Source organism: Lutra lutra, chromosome 14 (assembly GCF_902655055.1).
Source record: "Lutra lutra chromosome 14, mLutLut1.2, whole genome shotgun sequence".
Lineage (NCBI taxonomy): Eukaryota > Metazoa > Chordata > Mammalia > Carnivora > Mustelidae > Lutra > Lutra lutra.
Window position 1 is genome coordinate 54,613,962 of NC_062291.1, and position 19,180 is coordinate 54,633,141.

The 19,180-nt window shown below is 34.7% G+C and overlaps 1 protein-coding gene across 2 annotated transcripts in view; it reads left to right on the top strand.

Annotated features, from left to right (window-relative positions):
* EXOC6 (exocyst complex component 6) overlaps positions 1 to 19,180 on the top strand; it is a 242,882-nt gene that overhangs the window by 172,790 nt on the left and 50,912 nt on the right. For both annotated transcript variants that reach the window (XM_047702238.1, XM_047702239.1), the window contains exon 19: positions 13,507 to 13,648. In XM_047702238.1, coding sequence (XP_047558194.1) covers positions 13,507 to 13,648 — 142 coding nt within the window. The remainder of the gene's footprint in view (positions 1 to 13,506; positions 13,649 to 19,180) is intronic.

Consider the following 19,180-nt stretch of genomic DNA (forward strand, 5'->3'; position numbering starts at 1 on the left):
TATGTTTCTTAGCATCATTATTTCATACAGATGTAAAGTCCCAACCTAACATAAATTTATTCTGGCACCTTATTTTCTCTTTTAGCCTTACCCTTTTATGTTCTTTATTCTTTGGTTCAGATTTTTTTCTGAGTTAAGTATATGGGTTTACATGTCCTTTTACTTGACTAAAAATTGTAAAGGAGAATCTTAATAGTCAACTGTACAATCAGAGGTTTTAATCACCCTCTCTTTCATGTGACACCAGAAAAAATAGTATGAAAAATAAACATTGTAGTTTTAAAATCATGGCACAGGCAGCTTTGAATGCACTTTAGTGCTTATCTAGTGAAAACATAACCATAATATATGCTTACAAATTGGTTTTCCTTATTTGGATATTAATTTTAAAAACATATAACGGTAATGAATCACATTGATCTATCATACCATCATAAAAATGGTATGATGTGAACTATGATGAAAGCATACCAAGTCCTATGACTTGCATGGTGTTCATATTAAATGTTGTTGCCTGACTTTTATTGGAAGTTAAATCTACAGAGGATTTGTAGATTATTTGGAACCTAATCCAGTCTTCCAGAAGAGAGAATTGTCTGGCTAACACAGTTGCCAGCCCCCTGTTTACTAGGGTTAATTAAGATGATCAGGCTGGCTATTCCTCTATTCCTGCTTGTGGTATTTTTGTTTTTTGTTTTTTTTACTCATTGTGTGTTTGGTAAGAAGACAGCCTCCCACACAGAGGGGCACCAGTATGTTATACCAGATGTTCAGCTGCCACTAATAAATAAATGTAGAATTTTATTGACCTAATAATATAATATGGTTAAAAATTCATGTTTCAGATAGCTATCTTTTTCCTTTAAAAATACTGCTTAAATATTATATAGCTTATTATCAGAATTTGAAAAGTAAATTAGATAATTTAAAAAAAATTAAACAGTATTTTCAGGCTATTTAATTTTATTAATCTTTATTATTTTAAGGAATTAATATTTAATTAATTTAATCCCTAATATTTTAAAGGATTAAGCTAGTACTGTATATTTAGTATGGAACTTCAGCAGGAGCATATATGTATTTAAATTGAGACCAGTGATTTGTTTTTTTGCTTTGACTTGTTATTCACTTTTTGGGAAGAAAATACATTTAAGTGATTAATTATAAGATAATTTAACATGCCATCTTTCTTTTAAGCTATTTTCTTTTAAGGTATAGTGGCAGATTATGTGGAAACATAGTGGCTTATCCTTTTTAAGCATCTTCAGAATCATAACAGTTTTTTATTTGTAAAGAAATAGACACTTTAGGGGCACCTGGGTGGCTTAGTCTTTAAGCATCTGCCTTTAAGCATCTCGGGTCCTGGGATTAAGCCCCACACTGGGCTTCCTGCTCCCTGGGAAGACTGCTTCTCCCTCTCCCACTCCCCCTCCTTGTGTTCCCTCTCTCACTGTGTCTCCCTCTGTCAAATAAATAAATAAAATCTTAAAATAAAATAGGCATTTTATTTCTTTTTATATTAAAATCATTTGCTGGGGGGCACACCTGGGTGGCTCAATCGTTAAGTGTTTGTCTTTGGTTCAGGTCATGATCCCGGGTCCTGGGTTCAAGCCCCGCATCGGGCTCCCTGCTTTTCAGGAGGCCTTCTCTCTCTCCCTCTCCCTCTCCCACTGCTTGTGTTCCCTCTCTCTTGCTATGTCTCTCTTTGTCAAAAAAATAAAATCATTTGCAGGAAGAGATACTTATTAACAATTCCAATTCCAGTGCTTGGCTCTAGATCTAACTGAATTAAAATTTCCAGAACTTAGAAATCTGTTTTTTTGTTTAAAACTTAAGAACAGCTGCTCTATAGCAAATAACCTATAAAAGAGTTGGTGTTTTCTAAATTTGCTGCCTCAGCAGACCTTTACTGACTGCAAAAGTTCTTGGTATTTTATGAGACTGACGCGCTACCTACTGCGCTAACGAGGCACCTAAGTTCTTGGTATTTTAAACTACTTGATTAGGTAGACAGAGTTTGGAGGAGGATTTATCTGATTGGTGTGGATGTAAAAATTAACATATAAATCTCCAAAATAAAATGATGGTCACATGTATGTTATAAATGAATGACTTCAAATTATAGCAAACACACAGAGCCAGCTTGCTGTTTTATAGTGTATTTTGCTACTTTAAACACTGCTTCTACTGCTTCTGGAATACATTTTCCTTTTTTATTTGATTGCCTGGCTGACTTCCTTCTCAGACTAATAGCATTGATCATGTAGCCATGTCGGTAAGTAAATACAAGCCAAAGCTAGCATGTGAATCAGATAATAGTGAACTTCCTGCAGGCTTATTTTTCTCTGCTTAGTTACCTATAGTAAATCCTAATTGGGCAATATTTTTTATATGATTGTAGTTTTGTAGAAACCTACATTTGAAGGCAATAGTCCTTATTTTAGTGGAGCAGTCAGAAGGATTCTCTGGAACTTGATTGTGAAAAAGTTAGTATTATGGTGTATCTGTGGTGAGTATAGTGCTTCGAGAAACCTCTCTGGTCACCTCCATGCATGACATGGCACAATTTGCAGATGTTTTCCTCATCTGTAAAATAAGGGTCAATAAAAGTATATGGCCTATAGAATTTTGTGAAGGTTAAATGAGATAGTATACATAAAATATTTAGAAAAGTGTCTGGCTTATAATAAACCCTCAAAAATATTAGTTATTATTATTATTTGCTTTTAAGACTATTTATGCTTTCCCTGAGTGCCTTTTCTTTACGGATCTGAACTTAAACTCCACTTGTAGAAATCCACCTCATTGCATAACCCAGTATGATTCATGACCTACTGCAGATTTTTCTTTTTCACTACAAACCCTGTACTGCTCTCCTGAATTGCCTTAGCTTTTACCTTTTTTTCATGGCTTCATCATGTTTTGCATTTTACTGTGTTTGTTGCTCCATTCCAGCTCCAGTTGTAAGCTCTTGAAGACCAGAATAAGAACTCAAATATTTTCTGAATGTGCAGTATTACAAGTTCTTACCTTTAAAAAGTATCATCTAGCATTTGAAATTTAAATGTTAATAACCTTTCTGTTCCTATTATTGAAATTCAGATCTTTGTTATTATAATTGTTTTCTAATTAGCCTCTGCCAGTAGTGTCTCCTCATTTCAGTTCATCATACATACCAGTGCCAGATTATTCTTGCTAGTGCACAGTCAAATCATATTTCCCTTTTGAAAAGCTTCAGTCTCTTGCTCATCTAAAGTGAAAATTTTGCAGGCTAAGGAAAGAAATTATCTCAGCCTCTTTCCAGATACATTTCTGACCCATTATTCAACATGGGCATTCTAAGTGGAAAATTCATTGTGTTCTGGATCTCTTATTTTTACCTTGGCTTCAAAAATCCTGACTCTCTTCCAAAAGCATCTTTTTTTTTTTTTTTTAAGATTTTTTTTTTTTTAATTTATTTGACAGACAGAGATTACAAGTAGGCAGAGAGGCAGGCAGAGGGAGAGAGAGGAGAAAGCAGGCTCCCCGCTGAGCAGAGAGCCCGATGCGGGGCTCGATCCCAGGACTCTGGGATCATGACCTGAGCCGAAGGCAGAGGCTTTAACCCACTGAGCCACCCAGGCGCCCCCCAAAAGCATCTTTAATGCTACCTCTTCATGAAACATTTGCTAATTCCACTTAACCATATGTGGATACTTTGTCCCACTTTTACAGTACTGTTTATATTTTTTCGTATACTATAGCTGTTCGAAGACTTGCCTTCTTTCCGCTGTTAGAATTTAATCCCCTTATGTCAGAAACTATTATCCACTCATTGTGTCTTCTGTAGCACCTAAATAATATTTTATACAGAGGAACTGCTTGGTAAGTATTTTTTAAGTGAACATGAAAGAAATGGTAAAGAAATAGACTATTATAATAGTCATTTTATTTTATGGGTAGAGAGCTTAAAAATATACTGTACAAATCAGAATTTTTTTTAAAAGATTTTATTTATTCATTTGACAGAGAGAGAGAGATCACAAGTAGGCAGAGAGGCAGGCAGAGAGAGAGAGGCAGGCTCCTCACTGAGCAGAGAGCCTGATGCGGGGCTCGATCCCAGGACCCTGAGATCATGACCTGAGCCAAAGGCAGAGGCTTAATCCTCTGAGCCACCCAGGTGCCCCACAAATCAGAATTTTTAAATCAAATTTATTTGTGAAGTATAGAATATTTCCTAGTTTTGAAGAGAAAATTTGTAGTCTTATTCACAGGCAAAAATTTGGAAAATGCATGAAAATTATTTAGTAAAGGTGGCATCAGTACCGTTTAGAAATATTTGTATGTTTACTCTTTCCTTGCACATCTCCATGAAAGAATGACATAATAATTCAAACTACAACTCTCTTCACATGTATAAATTAAGTGGTGATTTAAACACAATAGAAGACCTGATAGCACCAAAATAACCTTTGTGAATTCCCAGCACTAAGGCCAAATACTTTGTCTCATTGAAGAAACACACCCTCAAGCTTTCCCTTCAACTTTTTCTTCATTTGCTGTAGTAATTTTTAAGTATTCAGTTAAGCTTGCTAACAGATTTCCTGCAGATAAATCATGTATATGTTCAAAATACAGAAGTCATGTTCAGAAGTGATACTAATTGTGCTGTCTAAAAAAACCCCTCAAATTTTTTCTTGTTCTCTTATTTATAAAGGCAGGGATAGATTTGGGAATCAGTTTTGTATAAATTAGCATGAGAAATTTTAAAAGCTTTGGCACTTGAATGTTCAGTGTTTTGAAAAAGTTATATGAGATAGTTCTTTCTCTGGCAATAAATGAAGTATCTCTACTGATATTTTTGATACCTATTTCCATACTTTATAAAAAGTTAATTCCAAGTGCACAAAAATCAACAAGAACAAACCATTGACAGTATATCAGTGCATTGGAGAGAAGTAAAGAACTTTGAGAGAGAATGTAAATGAAAAAGTTGAAAATAGTTGAATTAATATTTTTTCTTAATCTTTTTTTAATAATGTATTTTTTAAAGTAAGCTCTAAACCTAACATGGGGTTTGAACTCATGACTCTGAGATTGAGAGTTACACATTCCACTGACTGAGCCAGGCAATCACCCCTATATTTTTCTTAAGCTTTTTGTTAAAGTATTTAAACAGTTAAGTGATTTTCACTACTGTAAGTTAATTGCAAAAAAAAAATGTTGCTTTTTAGTTGGAAATAAACATAGTGGAATTTTATAACTTTAGTCCTTTTAAGTATTTATCAAGTTGATGCTGACTAATCTTAGTGAGAGATTTACTTGCATTAAGTTGTAAGTCTTACATGTGTATGTAGCATAGCACACTTTAATATTTCCCACTGTCAAAGGTTGTGGAAGACAGCATTTGATTGAGACCATAATTGGAAGAAGTAGTTAGTAACAGAAGTCTTCTTTTAGTTTAGAAGGAAACAGCATGAGAGACTTAGTAGAAAGCTAATGGATTAGGAGAGAACTCTAAGACCTGATGAATAAGTAACAGATCAGGGAGAGATATAAATGGAAATAATTAGAATGGATTATTATCAGTCTTTGGACTATATGTATATGTATGTACATGCATACATTTGCACACTTACAAATATCCTGTAACTTTACTCTTTAACAGCTATTGATGAAATAGACTAGATCATTGGTGCTACGTTTATGAGCAAAGTGCCCTTCTGAAACAGGAGGAGTCAGTACCACAAACAAATGGAAATGCAATATGTGGCAGTTTTACTAGCAGGTAGCAACAGAGAATTCATGTTTACAAAGTTAATTGAGTTTTTGCAGGTAGGAATGGTAAAGTTCTAGGAATGCAAGTGGTATCTTCCCCTTAACCTGTATTCCACAATGGAAAGAAAAATATAAAAGACAATCCCCCCCAAAGTTAAATGGACAAAAGTTGAAATTGGGGAAGAAGGAAAGGGACTAAAATATGTGGATAAGAGATTTTTCTAGTTTGAATTATGTTTTATTGTGAGAGATAAAGACAGCAAAAAAGGAAATCAGATCCCCTGAAGAGAAAGATGGGAGATTGTTGGGAAAGATGGAGCTGGAAATTTCCTGTCCAAGTCCCTATCCAGTGATGCCAAAGAGCCTGTTTTTCTTTTTTTCTTCCCTGTATGGAGCCTAACAGGAATGGAAAAGAGTGAGGATAGAGCTCATGGGAGAGGTGGCACAGCCTTGGTGCATTTATATTTACAATATGTTTGCAGGTCAGAGATAACAAAATTCAGCAGGCCAAGGTGCTGATATATATTTATAAAAAACTTATGTAAGGTGCTATAATATGAAAGCTTAGGAGATTGGACTTTGGAATATCCCACCGAAGGAGCATGTTCAGACAAATATCACATATAGGGAGTGAATTCAGAAGATAAGCAACATTTTAATCCCTTCCTTTTCTTTCATTCAGGAGACTTTAGGCATTGTAGGAAAGCTGTCATGTTCTTTTAGCTCTTTTACTTATGAAAATCAGTGTGTTAAATGGTAGCACTGAGGTTAAAAACCTTTGTCAATTCTTTGGAGACAAGAAGGGAGCAGTTGGCAAAGACCTACTACAGATGTCTGTAAGGACTTACTCTTCGTTCTCAGAGTATTGTTGAATGTCATTTGCAAATTGTCTCTAGGAAAAAAAATAGTAATTAGATAACTTGCCTTGAGCACTCCCTCCTACTTTGTATAGGTTTCATCTTGTTTTAATATATATCTTCCCTCCACTTGATACATTTCCCTTATTCTTTTAAAAATCTCATTTCTCAACTGGAAGTGAATCTAGAAGTATCTACCTCAATCCCATTCCCACAGTCTAGGACAGCCCCATGAAATTACTTGTTCAGAAGGTCCTTGGCATTCTGGGTCAGTATACCCCAAAACTTTGAGTACTTTCAAATTTGAAAATACTGCTATGCCATGTAATTTCTTTCAGAAAATGCTATGAAATGTAACTGAAAAGTGTAGACCTTAACAAGAGTTATTTTATCCATGTCAACTAACAGAAGACAGCAAAGCCACTTTGAGTTGGGAGATTGGGACTGTGCATTCAGGCTCTTGAGTGATACCCGCTGATACCCATTTCACAGAGCATGTTATGCAGATGCTTGCCTGAGCAGATGAAGCCCTACATGAACTGGACTCTGAGATTCTTAAAAGGTCAAAATCTAAAATTAAATCCGTGAATGACAAAGGTCTACACTGCATTATACTAGTATGTATATGGCTGAATTTATGATATGTCAGCTTTTTAGCTATATATTAATAAGAGTTGGCTCAAGTGACGTTTATCCATTTCACTAGTGATCATGTGGAAACTACTTATATTGTCTAGCATTTTAGTAATTCTGGCAAATTCTTTGTAAATTTTAAATTGACCTAGAGTTGCAAACTCTAGTACATTTTATGATTAAATAGCCCTGATACTCTGATCCAGTTGCTTATGTAAAGAAATGAGGATATGACCCTGCTGTTACAGAGCTGTTGCTTTTAGAACAGTTCCTGGGATGCTCCAGTGTTTTGCTCTTAAGTCTGTGGCTTAGCCGTAGTACTGAGTCACCACAGGGAAAATTACAGCTCATTTTTTTTCTTTTTTAAAATATTTTATTTATTTATTTGACAGAGAAGGAGAGATCACAAGTAGGCAGAGAGGCAGGCAGAGAAGGGCGGGGAGGGGGGGGGCTCTCCCGCCGGGCAGAGAGCCCTATGCGAGGCTTAATCCCAGGACCCTGAGATCACGACCTGAGCTGAAGGTAGAGGCCCAACCCACTGAGCCACCGAGGCACCCCTACAGCTCATCTTTAACTTCCCTTGCTTTTCTTACAATTGCCAAGTGAGAAGAGTTATAGAGACTTAATATTTTATTGCTTCCCTACCTAAACATATGCCTAGCTGCCCAATTTGCTATTATCAAGTAGATTTAAGAGTTAGGAATAATCCCTGTCAGCTCCCACACATCATTAGCTAGTTTCCCTCTTCTTGCCAGTCTGGGCAAAAGTACATGCAGCCTTCACCATTTTTGTCTTGAGTTCTGATATTATCAATTGCTTGGAAGCAATTTTTTATTGCTTTTATTGGTCTGCTTCTCCTTGTGTTTTCTTTCCACCTATTAAAGGTAGAATGATAAAATAGCATGGCGCTGCCATGACATCAACAGTGAAACTTCCAGAAAGCTAAAATCCTGACTATTAAAGTCTGGATAAAAGTTTGGATAAAAAAGATTTAAAAAAAAATTAAAAGGCCACCAAAATTTGATGAGCCCAGTGGTTGGGATAGGAAGTTCTGAGTGAAAGGGAAATTGCCATGTATTGCACTATCCTAAATTTTTCCCAGTTTGGAGAAATTCCACCCCCCCCAACTTTAAGATAATTTTGCTCTATTTAATCTGTGTGTGTGTGTGTGTGTGTGTGTGTCCCCAAGAGTATGCATTTATGTTACTGTCTCATATCCCTTATGATTGGGAATTGTTAGGAGAAAAGCCTGTAAAGGAAGAATGTGAATTCATACTTCATTGTGGGGATTATGGTTAATTGATAAGGTAACCACCTCTTTTGGGGCTAAAGCTACTTTAGGTGGGGACAGAAAGAATATGAGAGGAATATAGAAGTGTAAAAAAAGTATTTTGAAGAATGTTGGAAGTGTTTAGAGTTGAGTAAATTTTGATAGACCTGTGAGTGTTTTTGGCATAATTTCAAAAATCTGTCTTCAAGATAGTGTTAAAGTTATTATTAAAACGCACTGAAGGAATTCATCTTGATACTTTAACCTTTATAACTCATCTATTCTGTACGATTGGGAATCTGAGACATGTCCTTGTTATATAGGACAGTACTACAGCAGTCTGCCTATTTTACTAGATAGAAGAATCTTTGTGCATTTGTGAAGTCATCTTGGGGAAATTTTCATGTTTTATATTAATGTTTTAGATGTTTTTTCCTGATTTATTTAATAGCGTTCTTTACATAAGAGCAGGATGTAGTTTTACATAATAACCTTTAGATTAGTGGTTTTTATGTAAAATGGAAGAATAATAAATTTCTTAAGTTAAAATACCTACTTATCAACTAGGCATCTTTTTTCATACTTCAATTAGGAATTTATTTCTAATTTTAGTGTTTACTTCACATTTGATGTAAGACCTCACTCTTTTATAGTCTGTTTGTCTTAAGAAAAGGCTATATACATTGTGGGTCTTTAGGACACTGACCAATTCATCAATGCTTCCCTTTTTCTTTTGCATTTCCTCTGAAAAGACTATTTCATACTCTCAAGTGAAATTTATGCAGCAAACTGAGAGACAGTGAGTGTGAATAACATGATGATATTTTACTGCTTTAAGTTACTTAAAAATTAATAACCTAAATAATTGTAAAATGCCATACAGAATCAGAAATAATTGTTTTCTTGTTAGTATTAGATTTAATATTCAAATAGACTGTGATTTTATTTCAGTTTTCCAGATTTTTTGGACAAGAATTACATAACCTTTTAAAACAAAATCTGTTATCAATTTAAAGACTAATAAATGCAATGCACAATATTTCTGAGTCTATATATTTCTTTTTACTTAAATAAAAAAAAAAGTAGTTTATTGTCCAAAGTTAGCCTTTTGTTGGAATATAAAAAAAGTAAAATGGACTCTCCTGGGATCATTAAGGAAGGGAGACCAGTACAGAAAGAATGGTTGTGATTTCAAGAGCACATTTTAATGTTAAATGTAGTTGAGAGAGAATGAAAGCAGCATTGAAAAATGCTTTCAAATAATTACTGTTGAAATCAAACCTTTCTTTTTTTATTAGATCTTTGAAATAAGAGAATGGTGAGACAGAAATGAAAACTTCAAATGAAAATTTAAATGTATCAAATTAGTTTTTAAGTATTCTACATTTCTCCTATTATTAGAGTAGATCTATCAGAACATTACTCAAAACAGTTTTGAGCCATAATCTAAACATTACTCAAAACAGTTTTGAGCCATAATCTAATAAAATCTGTTGTATTTTTGTTACCATGTCATTTTGTGGTGTTTCAAAGGAAAGAGGGAGTATCTTTAGTCTAATCTGTAATAGTAAGTTATTTTAGAAATTTGGCTTGACATACAAACAGATGTGTTTTCTTGATTTCCTTTTAAACTGAGGGTTGGTGGTTTGTGGTTTATTGTTCCTGTGATTGGCATTAAAAGCCTTATTTCACAGCTTGCAGTGAGGGACTATTGGGTAAAGAGTGGCTGTGTTCCACAAACTAAATTCAAAAAGTGTCAATCAAGGTCTTACATAGGTTGCTTAGAGAATGAGTTTTCTTACTGATTTCACCAAATGTCGCCTCATGCTGTCTTTGATTGGCACAGCCTGGCAGGGAGGATGGATGAATCTGTCACCGACTGGTTAATTGTGTTGCTGGTCTTAGTCTGACATCAGGTCTTTGACTCTTAAGTGGCTCAATACAAAACAAATTAGCAGATTGTAGTCATATTTCTCATTCTATATGCTTTGACTTTGTTGAATGCAGTCCATAAATCATATTGACTGACACACAAGTAAATGATGAAAGCTGCTTTTGAGACATGGATCTAGAAAGCAGCGCTGTGAAGGTGCCATGGAAGGATGCATATGGTTGACCCTTTGGGAATTTCCTAGGAGCCAAATGTCTCCTTACCACAATTGTTCTTAGAAGAAAAGCTTTTGGGTAATGCAAAAAGGATCTAATATGTCAGCAGATTCTCTTTTACAAGTTCCTTTGAAATCTAAGAAGTTTGTCTAAGGATTTTCTCTCTTTGCAAGTTGTTTTTCAGCAAAATGTTAGAGGAGGGTAAAAAAGTAGTTACCTTTAAAAGTTTGGCAGGTGTTTTTATTTATTTATTGAACTTTGTGTTAAAGAGAAGAAAAATGTTAATAGTAGTTGCAATTAATTTTTCAGACGAGGGCTGCAGAAATTTCTAGGTGCTTGAAATTTCTTAATTATTTGTTTTGTTTGTTAAAATAGATAATTGCAAACGTACTTAGATTATTCGTGTTCTAGAAAATGATATTATTAAGAGTGTCCACAGTATTAGCAATAAAAATGTTCAGAAAGGGGTCTTTTGGTAATACCAAAGTGTACCAAGGGCTCCAGGCATCAGAAATGGATTGCCAAAGGTATTTTTTGGGTGTGCAAGTATTCGGAACATTAAACAGTTTCTCTCTAAATGTAAGTGATAGATGGATTTAAGGATATTTGTGCACATTTTATAGCTGGAAAATAAACATGTTAAAAATGTATTGTCTTACAGAATATAACGTTTAAAATATTTAAAGAATCCAGACCTTTGATACTAATGAATTTATTTCATTTGAAGTTTTATAAAATATTTTACAAATATTTTAATCTTTTATCTTTGAGAACGATAAGCCTGTATTTAACATGCATAATCAGAAGAAATTTGGTATTAGGGTTTTATTATTACATATGTTGTTTAAACAAAAAGCTAAAAAATTCGCATGCACACACATGTGTGTGTACATGTGTATGTGTTTTCATTACCTATTTCCACCAAGTTTATGGAATAGCCTGTATTTCTGTACTCTTACCATCATTTTTGGCTCCAGTACTACTATTATATAGTGATTTGTAGCATTTGAACCCATGTTGAATTTTAAAGGTCACCTTAAAATTATACCACTTACATTGTGCAGTGTGTTTACTAATGAAATGAATATAATAGTAATTTTAGGGAGCAATTTATTAATCTGTTTTGCGGTTGGTGTATTACCGGGGCAGCATAAGTAGGACATGGAGCTGATTGGATGGAGAAGTACATGAAGCTAAAATGCAGTAGTTGTTCCATTAGGTCAAAATTACATTTCCATTAAGTATTCTCAAGCCTATTACATTGTAATTAAATTACATGCCATTGATTTCTCCTTTTTCTATGTTTTTGTCCCCCTCCCATTCATATTGATATTATGGTGCTTGGGGAATGGAGCTGCATGTCTCCCAGACTAATTCCTTTTGGGTGTGAGGGATCTTGAAGCATGCTGGGTTTTGCATTGTTTGTTACATTCTTTTTTGGCAGTTCATCAGTATCTGTCAAATATATTGTTTGCATTGGCTTTTATCTCTAAAGTTTTTGATTAAGAAATTGAGATTCCATTTCAGATACAGTTTTTCACCGCTGAGGTCTAAATGCTAGAGACATTCATAAAAGCTGCTTCGTTTCTAGTCTGATTTTAAATGTGTAGTTTAATGAACAAATGTTCTAATAAACATCTTAAAAACATATTTATGTTTTTCTTCTAATAGATCAACGCTGTAAACTTTTCTGTACCAATTTAGTGAAACATTTATGTGTAGGAGGTTTTTTTTCATGATTTTGTAGCTTTATTGGCCTTTGTGAAAGTAATAAAAAACACAATTATCAAATAGCACTGAGTAAATATCTATTAAGTAAGTGAAGCAAAACATGATGCATTTTCCAAAAGTCATTATTTCTGACCATTTTCATAGATGTTTGAGTCCTATCACAGGAGTCAATCCATCACCAAATCACATGATTGTGATTGAAGAGAGCAAAAGTAGGAGCACTATTACACGGGAAAACTATACATGAAAGAGTCTTTATAATATTTTAAACTTTTAATTGGGATACAAAATCTGTTTAAAGAAACAGTTTATACTAAAAGTGACATTGTAATTTGGAGGCTAAACATGACAACTTAAAATTTTTATCATCTTTAAGAAATTATAGCCTTAATTTATCAGTGAAATTTTATCAGTGAAAATTTATGTAGTTTTTAGGAACTTATGATAGTAGAAAATATTTTATAATAATATGTAGTGAAAGAAAACCACAAGTATTTATGATTTATTTAACCACATACTTCTAAATTACCAGGTGATTTAAAAACTAAATGTAGATCTGTAGATGATTTTGAAATCATATTAGTAGGCAAGGGCCCCCCCAGCTAATTGAAGCTATGCTACAGACTGATGTTCTGCTAATTAGAAGGACTTATGACTCAAAGTATATTTTTAATTTTAAGTACAGTTTAAATAAAAAAATGTTTATTAACTTCCTTTATTTTGACTTGGTTAATTATACAAAGCAGAGCTTAAAGAACATTACATGAATAAAATGTTCTGTCAGTATAATTATTTTGTCATGAATGCCATATTTTAATGTGCATTTTTAAAAATACTTGAGACATTTTAAGAGATCTAATAATAAATCATGGGTTTTTTACTTCTCTTTTAATTTTCCTGGGTGATGTTAGAAATTTAATGATATTTATGTCCTGAGAAGGACAAGTAAACAACAATATTAATTTTAATCCTTACACTAAAATGCATAGCTGCTTAGAATACAGAAATAGAAAGGCCAGTAATCACTGTTGTACCCCCAGAAAGGCAACAAAAAGAATGTCAGATATATAATTTTTCTGATACTTTATGGTATATTTCTGTGTTTGCTTATATGTTTATTTATATTTTGGTTTTAATATTTGTTTTAAACAGGGGAAAGTTGCCCAGACTGCTTGCATGTCAGCCTGCCAGCATCTCTCAACATCCTTAATGCAGATGCTATTGGACAGTGAGTTAAAACAGATAAGCATGGGAGCTGTTCAGCAGTTTAACTTAGATGTCATACAGTGTGAATGTAAGTACTTTATTGGTTAAATCTCATGCATTTCTGGAATCTGTATTTAAATTATATGGAAAAAATTGTATATAAAAGGATGGTTCAGGATAACAAGGAAAAGGCCTGAATCTGAAATTTTCAGCAGCCTTTGAAGCAACTTCTTTCCAGGAAGATAAAACTATCTCAGCTTCACTTTGGGGCCCTAGAGCTCTAGAAGCACTACAGTGGCAATACAGGCTGGGATAATTGAAAAGATGATTCATTTTTCTCCTTATTCCTTTTTCTGGTCATTCTTGCCAGGACACTCCGAACATTGGTCATCAATGAATGAAATCATTCTAAGTTTGTCATTCTTACTTTGTGGATAGGTAGCTTTTTAGATATTTGCTGCAGGGATAATCTTAGGGCCCTGAATTCCAGATGAAGCTTCTTTTCTATTCTGAATTTTTGGTCCTCATTCCCCCTAAATTTCTTAAGCCTTTACCTTTGCCATTGTTTTTCACTATTTTCTTTAGGTAAGAGATGGGCAGATTCTGTAATCTCATGTTGACGTTAGCCAGTCTGCTTCAAAACTGGATATGCTATTTGGCTTTAGCTTTGTAATATATACTTCTGGATATGGGTTTTATCACCCTTAAAGTATAATTCTTTAAATAAAGAATGTAAGTATACAAAGTCATTTTCAAACATAGCTTTCAAATGAATGGTACACTGATTAAATGATGAAAATCCCTAGTTGACAATTCAATCAGGCAGCACTATTGATAAATTGAAAATCAGTGGGGCACAAGAAGGCTGAGGCAAATTTTGCACTAATATATTCTGTATGAAAGACACTGAAAATGTAACCAGCTTGCAACTGAAACAAGAGTGACTAATTTTTTTCACCAAGTATCAAATATTTGCCCACTGTGTATAAGGCATTCTGCAAGGAAAAACAGAGTTAATAGTAAAGAAAATAATTATGTAAGCTGTTTGATCAAGATCAGTTGCTTACTGCATAAAAATATAAGTCCAAAGTTTTTTTTTTAAAAAACTACCTGTTTCCTTCAAAAAAAGAGAAATGCATAAAAAGAAAGTTTTTCCTTAGGAAAGAGAAGGATTTATTTTCTTTTCCTAGGAAGCATTTCTATTTTCTCTAGTTAGAAAACCTTTATTAACTAGTTTGGTAAAAAAAAAAAAAAAAGAAAGAAAAAAAGAAAACCTTTATTATGTATCTTTCTCAAAATATAACTGTCATTTAAAATGGCATTTATTTTGTGCTTTCTAAATACTTATCAAGAAATATTTTTGTTTCTATAAGTTTCTAAGCTCAAAATAATTGTTATTCCATTCTCAAATAGTTTGAAACTGATATTTTGAAAGTTCTGTAAAAAGTTGTCTTAGTAAGATCATTTCAGTATGACATTACATATGTAAACAAACATCTTACATAAAAATTACTTGAAGTATTTTGTATTGTTACATCTTTAAAGTGTATTTAAAATAATTAGGTGGTTGAACGCTTTATTGGCATTTGAGTGTGTCTTCTCATGCTTTGGTTTTTTTTTTTTAAGATTTTATTTATTTATTTGACAGAGAGAAATCACAAGTAGGCAGAGAGGCAGGTGGGGGGTGGGGGGTGGGGGTGGGAGGGGGGGAGCAGGCTCCCTGCTGAGCAGAGAGCCTGGAGGTGGGGCTCAATCCCAGGGCCCTGAGATCATGACCTGAGCCAAAGGCAGAGGCTTAACCCACTGAGCCACCCAGGCACCCCATTCTCATGTTTTTTGTTCAAAAATGGAAATTACTATTTGGCTAGGTAACATTAGGTATCTAGATCTTTTCTCTGTTCTCTTCTACCTCCATGAAAGAAAAGCTGGTCTAGCTGTACTTATAGAAGGATACATAAATCCCCAAATCTTTGCCCCTCTGTCTTTCCATAGGATAGTTTCTACCTTTAGTTGACTTCTTCGGGTGGAGGTACTGAAGGCTTCTTTTAAATTGCTGATTTTTTTTTAAAGCACCATTCTCTGGGAAGAGACCAAGAAAGGTCCTAAGTATGAGCCAAAACTCAGGAAATCTAGGTTTCCTAGAAGGGTAGACCCCAGCCTGATGGGGGCCAAGGTTCAGGCACTATAGATATGGAAAGGGCGAGAGACTAGGACTCAAAGACAAACCGCATAAGATAGTTCAGCTTCCTTTAAGATTATGCCTGTGGTTGGCTCTGCTCCTTAATACTTACCATGTGTTACTTAACCATTACCTACTTAATATAGCATCACACATTCAGCACTCACTGGACAAATATAAACCAACATTACATTTTCCGTGTTTATCCCACTCTCTTTCTGGTGCAAAAGAACTTTCTACCCCCACTCATGAATTTAGTGACTGATACATAAATCACTTAAAAATGAAACTTAGCGGGGTGCCTGGGTGGCTCAGTGGGTTAAGCCTCTGCCTTCAGCTCAGGTCATGGTCTCAGGGTCCTGGGATCGAGTTTCACATCGGGCTCTCTGCTCTGTGGGAAGCCTGCTTCTCCCTCTTTCTCTGCCTGCCTCTGCCTACTTGTGATCCCTCTCTCTCTCTCTCTCTCTGTCAAGTAAATAAATAAAATCTTAAAAAAAAAAAAAAGAAACTTAGCTTTTTTTCTAATGAATATGTTAAGAGAATTAAGTTTTCATTTTACCTTAAAAGTATTTTTTTTTTAAAATCTGGAAGAAAGCAGATTTTTCCCCTTTTTTTAAATTTAAGATTTTATTTTTAAGCAATCGCTACACCCAGTGTGGGGCTCTAACACACAACCTGGAGTTCAAGAGTTGCATGCTGTACCAACTGAGCCAGCCAGGTGCCCCAGAAAGCAGTTTTTAAAAATATGAAGTTTATTTTCAGTATTAATGCAGTATGTATGCTTTCTACATACTGGGGCAGGGAAGGGAGAAGAGTAGTTTGGCTAGATGGGAGGAAGGCTAAAATGCATCATAAATTTGTGAAGAGAAGGGATCTGGATATCATAAAAATCAGCCGGGATATGGAGAAGATAGGTAATTCACATGTGGAATCCTAAAAGCTAAAAAGATCATTGAGTTTCACCACTTACCTGATAATAAACATACACATACTCTTCTACCTCAAAATCCTTTCTAAATAACCCTGCCAAATAATTGTCCAAGTAGTCCTTGAACATCCAATTTGGGGGATTAACTAACTCTTCAGAAGCTGTGTTTCCATATAATGTATCACTCTATCACTTTCTTCCAGAGAGGTTAATTTACTTTCTCTAAACTTCTTTTAATGGAGCTAGCTCTACCTTGGCTACAGTCATCACTGCCTTTGTGCAAATTAGAAATGGTATCCCTGTTAAAAGGAAAAAGTCCTCCAGAGTTGTCTGTTTTATATGAATTAGAAAAAGTTTAGTTTTTTTCCAGCTGGACTCAACCCTCTCCAAGGCACATAGTTTATCAAGTGAAATGTGGTCTAGATGTCCGCTCTTCCCTTGCTCCCCTCTCCTCTCCTTAGCTGGACACTGGGATGTAGCAAGCAGTCTGATGCAGTCTGTATATGGCAGTTCTGCTTAGGGTCATACAGAGAAAAAAACAAATCCTCATCCACAAGCCAATTATATGAAAACTGCTCTTATATCCTTCCAAATCTTCTGAAGGCCAGACATCAACAATACCTCTTACTGTTCTCATGTGATTTGATTTTGGATCCGAAGCTCTTCTTTGAGTAAACTGGTTTGACTACCTTCTGTTTAATGTCTGATACCCAAAGTTGACTACAGAGATACCCAGGTATGGGGGGAGCCAGTATAATCTGCATTAGACTGTTAAATATATTATCCAGAGTCTAATACTTCATTATTAAAGCCCAAACTAATATTACTTTTTTTTGGTTTCCAGAGTATACTCTGGAATCATTGAAGCTGTGGTCTCTAAAACTTGTGTATCTGTATGTTTGTGTGTGTGTGTGAGTGATTGTGATTGTTATGTTCTGTTTTTCTTACCCTATACTTGCGTGGTTGGTTTTTGTTTTGGGATTTTAAAGTTATCTGTATTGAATTTTAAGATTGGTTTCACAACTAACCTATTGAGGTCTTTTTATATAAAAATTTAATATCTTCTACAGATTTGTAATCATGCTTTTTATATATTTAACAAAGTTACTAGCAAAATGTTGAACAAAATCTTATATCTATATCATGAGATACAGTACGTCAGTGGTTCTCCAAACCTGATCCCTGGATGAGGACCCTAGGAACTTGTTAGAAATATGAATTGTTGGGTTCCATCTGCTGAATTGGGAACTCCGGGCATCAGACCCCCTAGGTGATTTTTATGCACAATGAAGTTTGAGTACCATATTATATGGACCTTCCCTTCATATTGACTTAGATTCATTAATCAGGATTTTATGGGGTTTTTTTTTTTCAGCCAGTTACTAATTCCCTAATTGAATCTAACTCATGGTTGTGCTCAAAGTGTTTGTCAGATGCCTTGCTGGCATATCGGGATAATAAGGACCATTGGATTTTTCTTATTAATCAGTCTATCCTTTAAAAGGAGGAAATGCTACTACTATGATTCTTCATAAACCCATATTGGCTCATAATAATAATTTTCTCTTCAAGACACTCAGAAATTATTACTTAAAAGAGTGTGACTGGTTTTTGAGATTAACATAAAATCTTACTAGTCTGTGTTGTACTAGTAAGAGATCCAGAGTCCAAGGAAGTCAGGGAGCAGGGATCACGAATTAGAGACCATGAACCATAGAGATCCTGGGCAATTTAAGAAAGGCTTACAGCAAAGGCTTAGTTAAGCAATAGGAGGTGGGCATGAAATATAAGCACCAAGAATGGCCTTTATATGGGGCACCTAGGTGTCTCGGTCAGTTAAGCTTCTGCCTTCGGCTCAGGTCATGATCCCAGGGTCCTGGGACTGAGCACCAAGTGGGGCTCCCTGCTCAGCGGGGAGTCTGCTTCTCTCTCTCCCTTTGCCCTTCCCCCTGTTTGTGCTCCCCTTCCCCTCTCTGTCTCTCAAGTAAACAAATCTTAAAAAAAAAAAAAAAAAGAATGGCCTTTATTCTAAGTTAGATCTTCCTTTAATTGGGTTTGATCAGAAAGCAGAATACTTATTTTTCCATCCTTATTACTTTGTGAAAACATTATACATATATTTCCTGGCCTCAGATTGTCAGTCTACAGGTAGAAACAAAAAGGGCATCTCATGAAAGTTGGGAAGATGGGAAGATGGAAATAATTTCACTTCTGTCATCATTCAACCATGTGCTTTTAGTTTTTGTTTTATTTTTCTGGTGGTGAAAGAATTAGCAGTGATATATCAGTATGCTCCCTTGTTTTTTTTTTAAGCAATTTTTGCTGATATTCCTTGTGACACACATACTTGTGAGTTAAATTGGCTTGAGCTAAAATTTCAGTCTGCAACTGACTTTTTTCCCATGTAAAGTCAACTGATTCATAGAAAGATTCATTTATTCAAATGTCCAATGAGAATCTATTACCTGGTATATTACTTGGAAATCCAAGATGAGTCAAGCTTCAAAGATCTA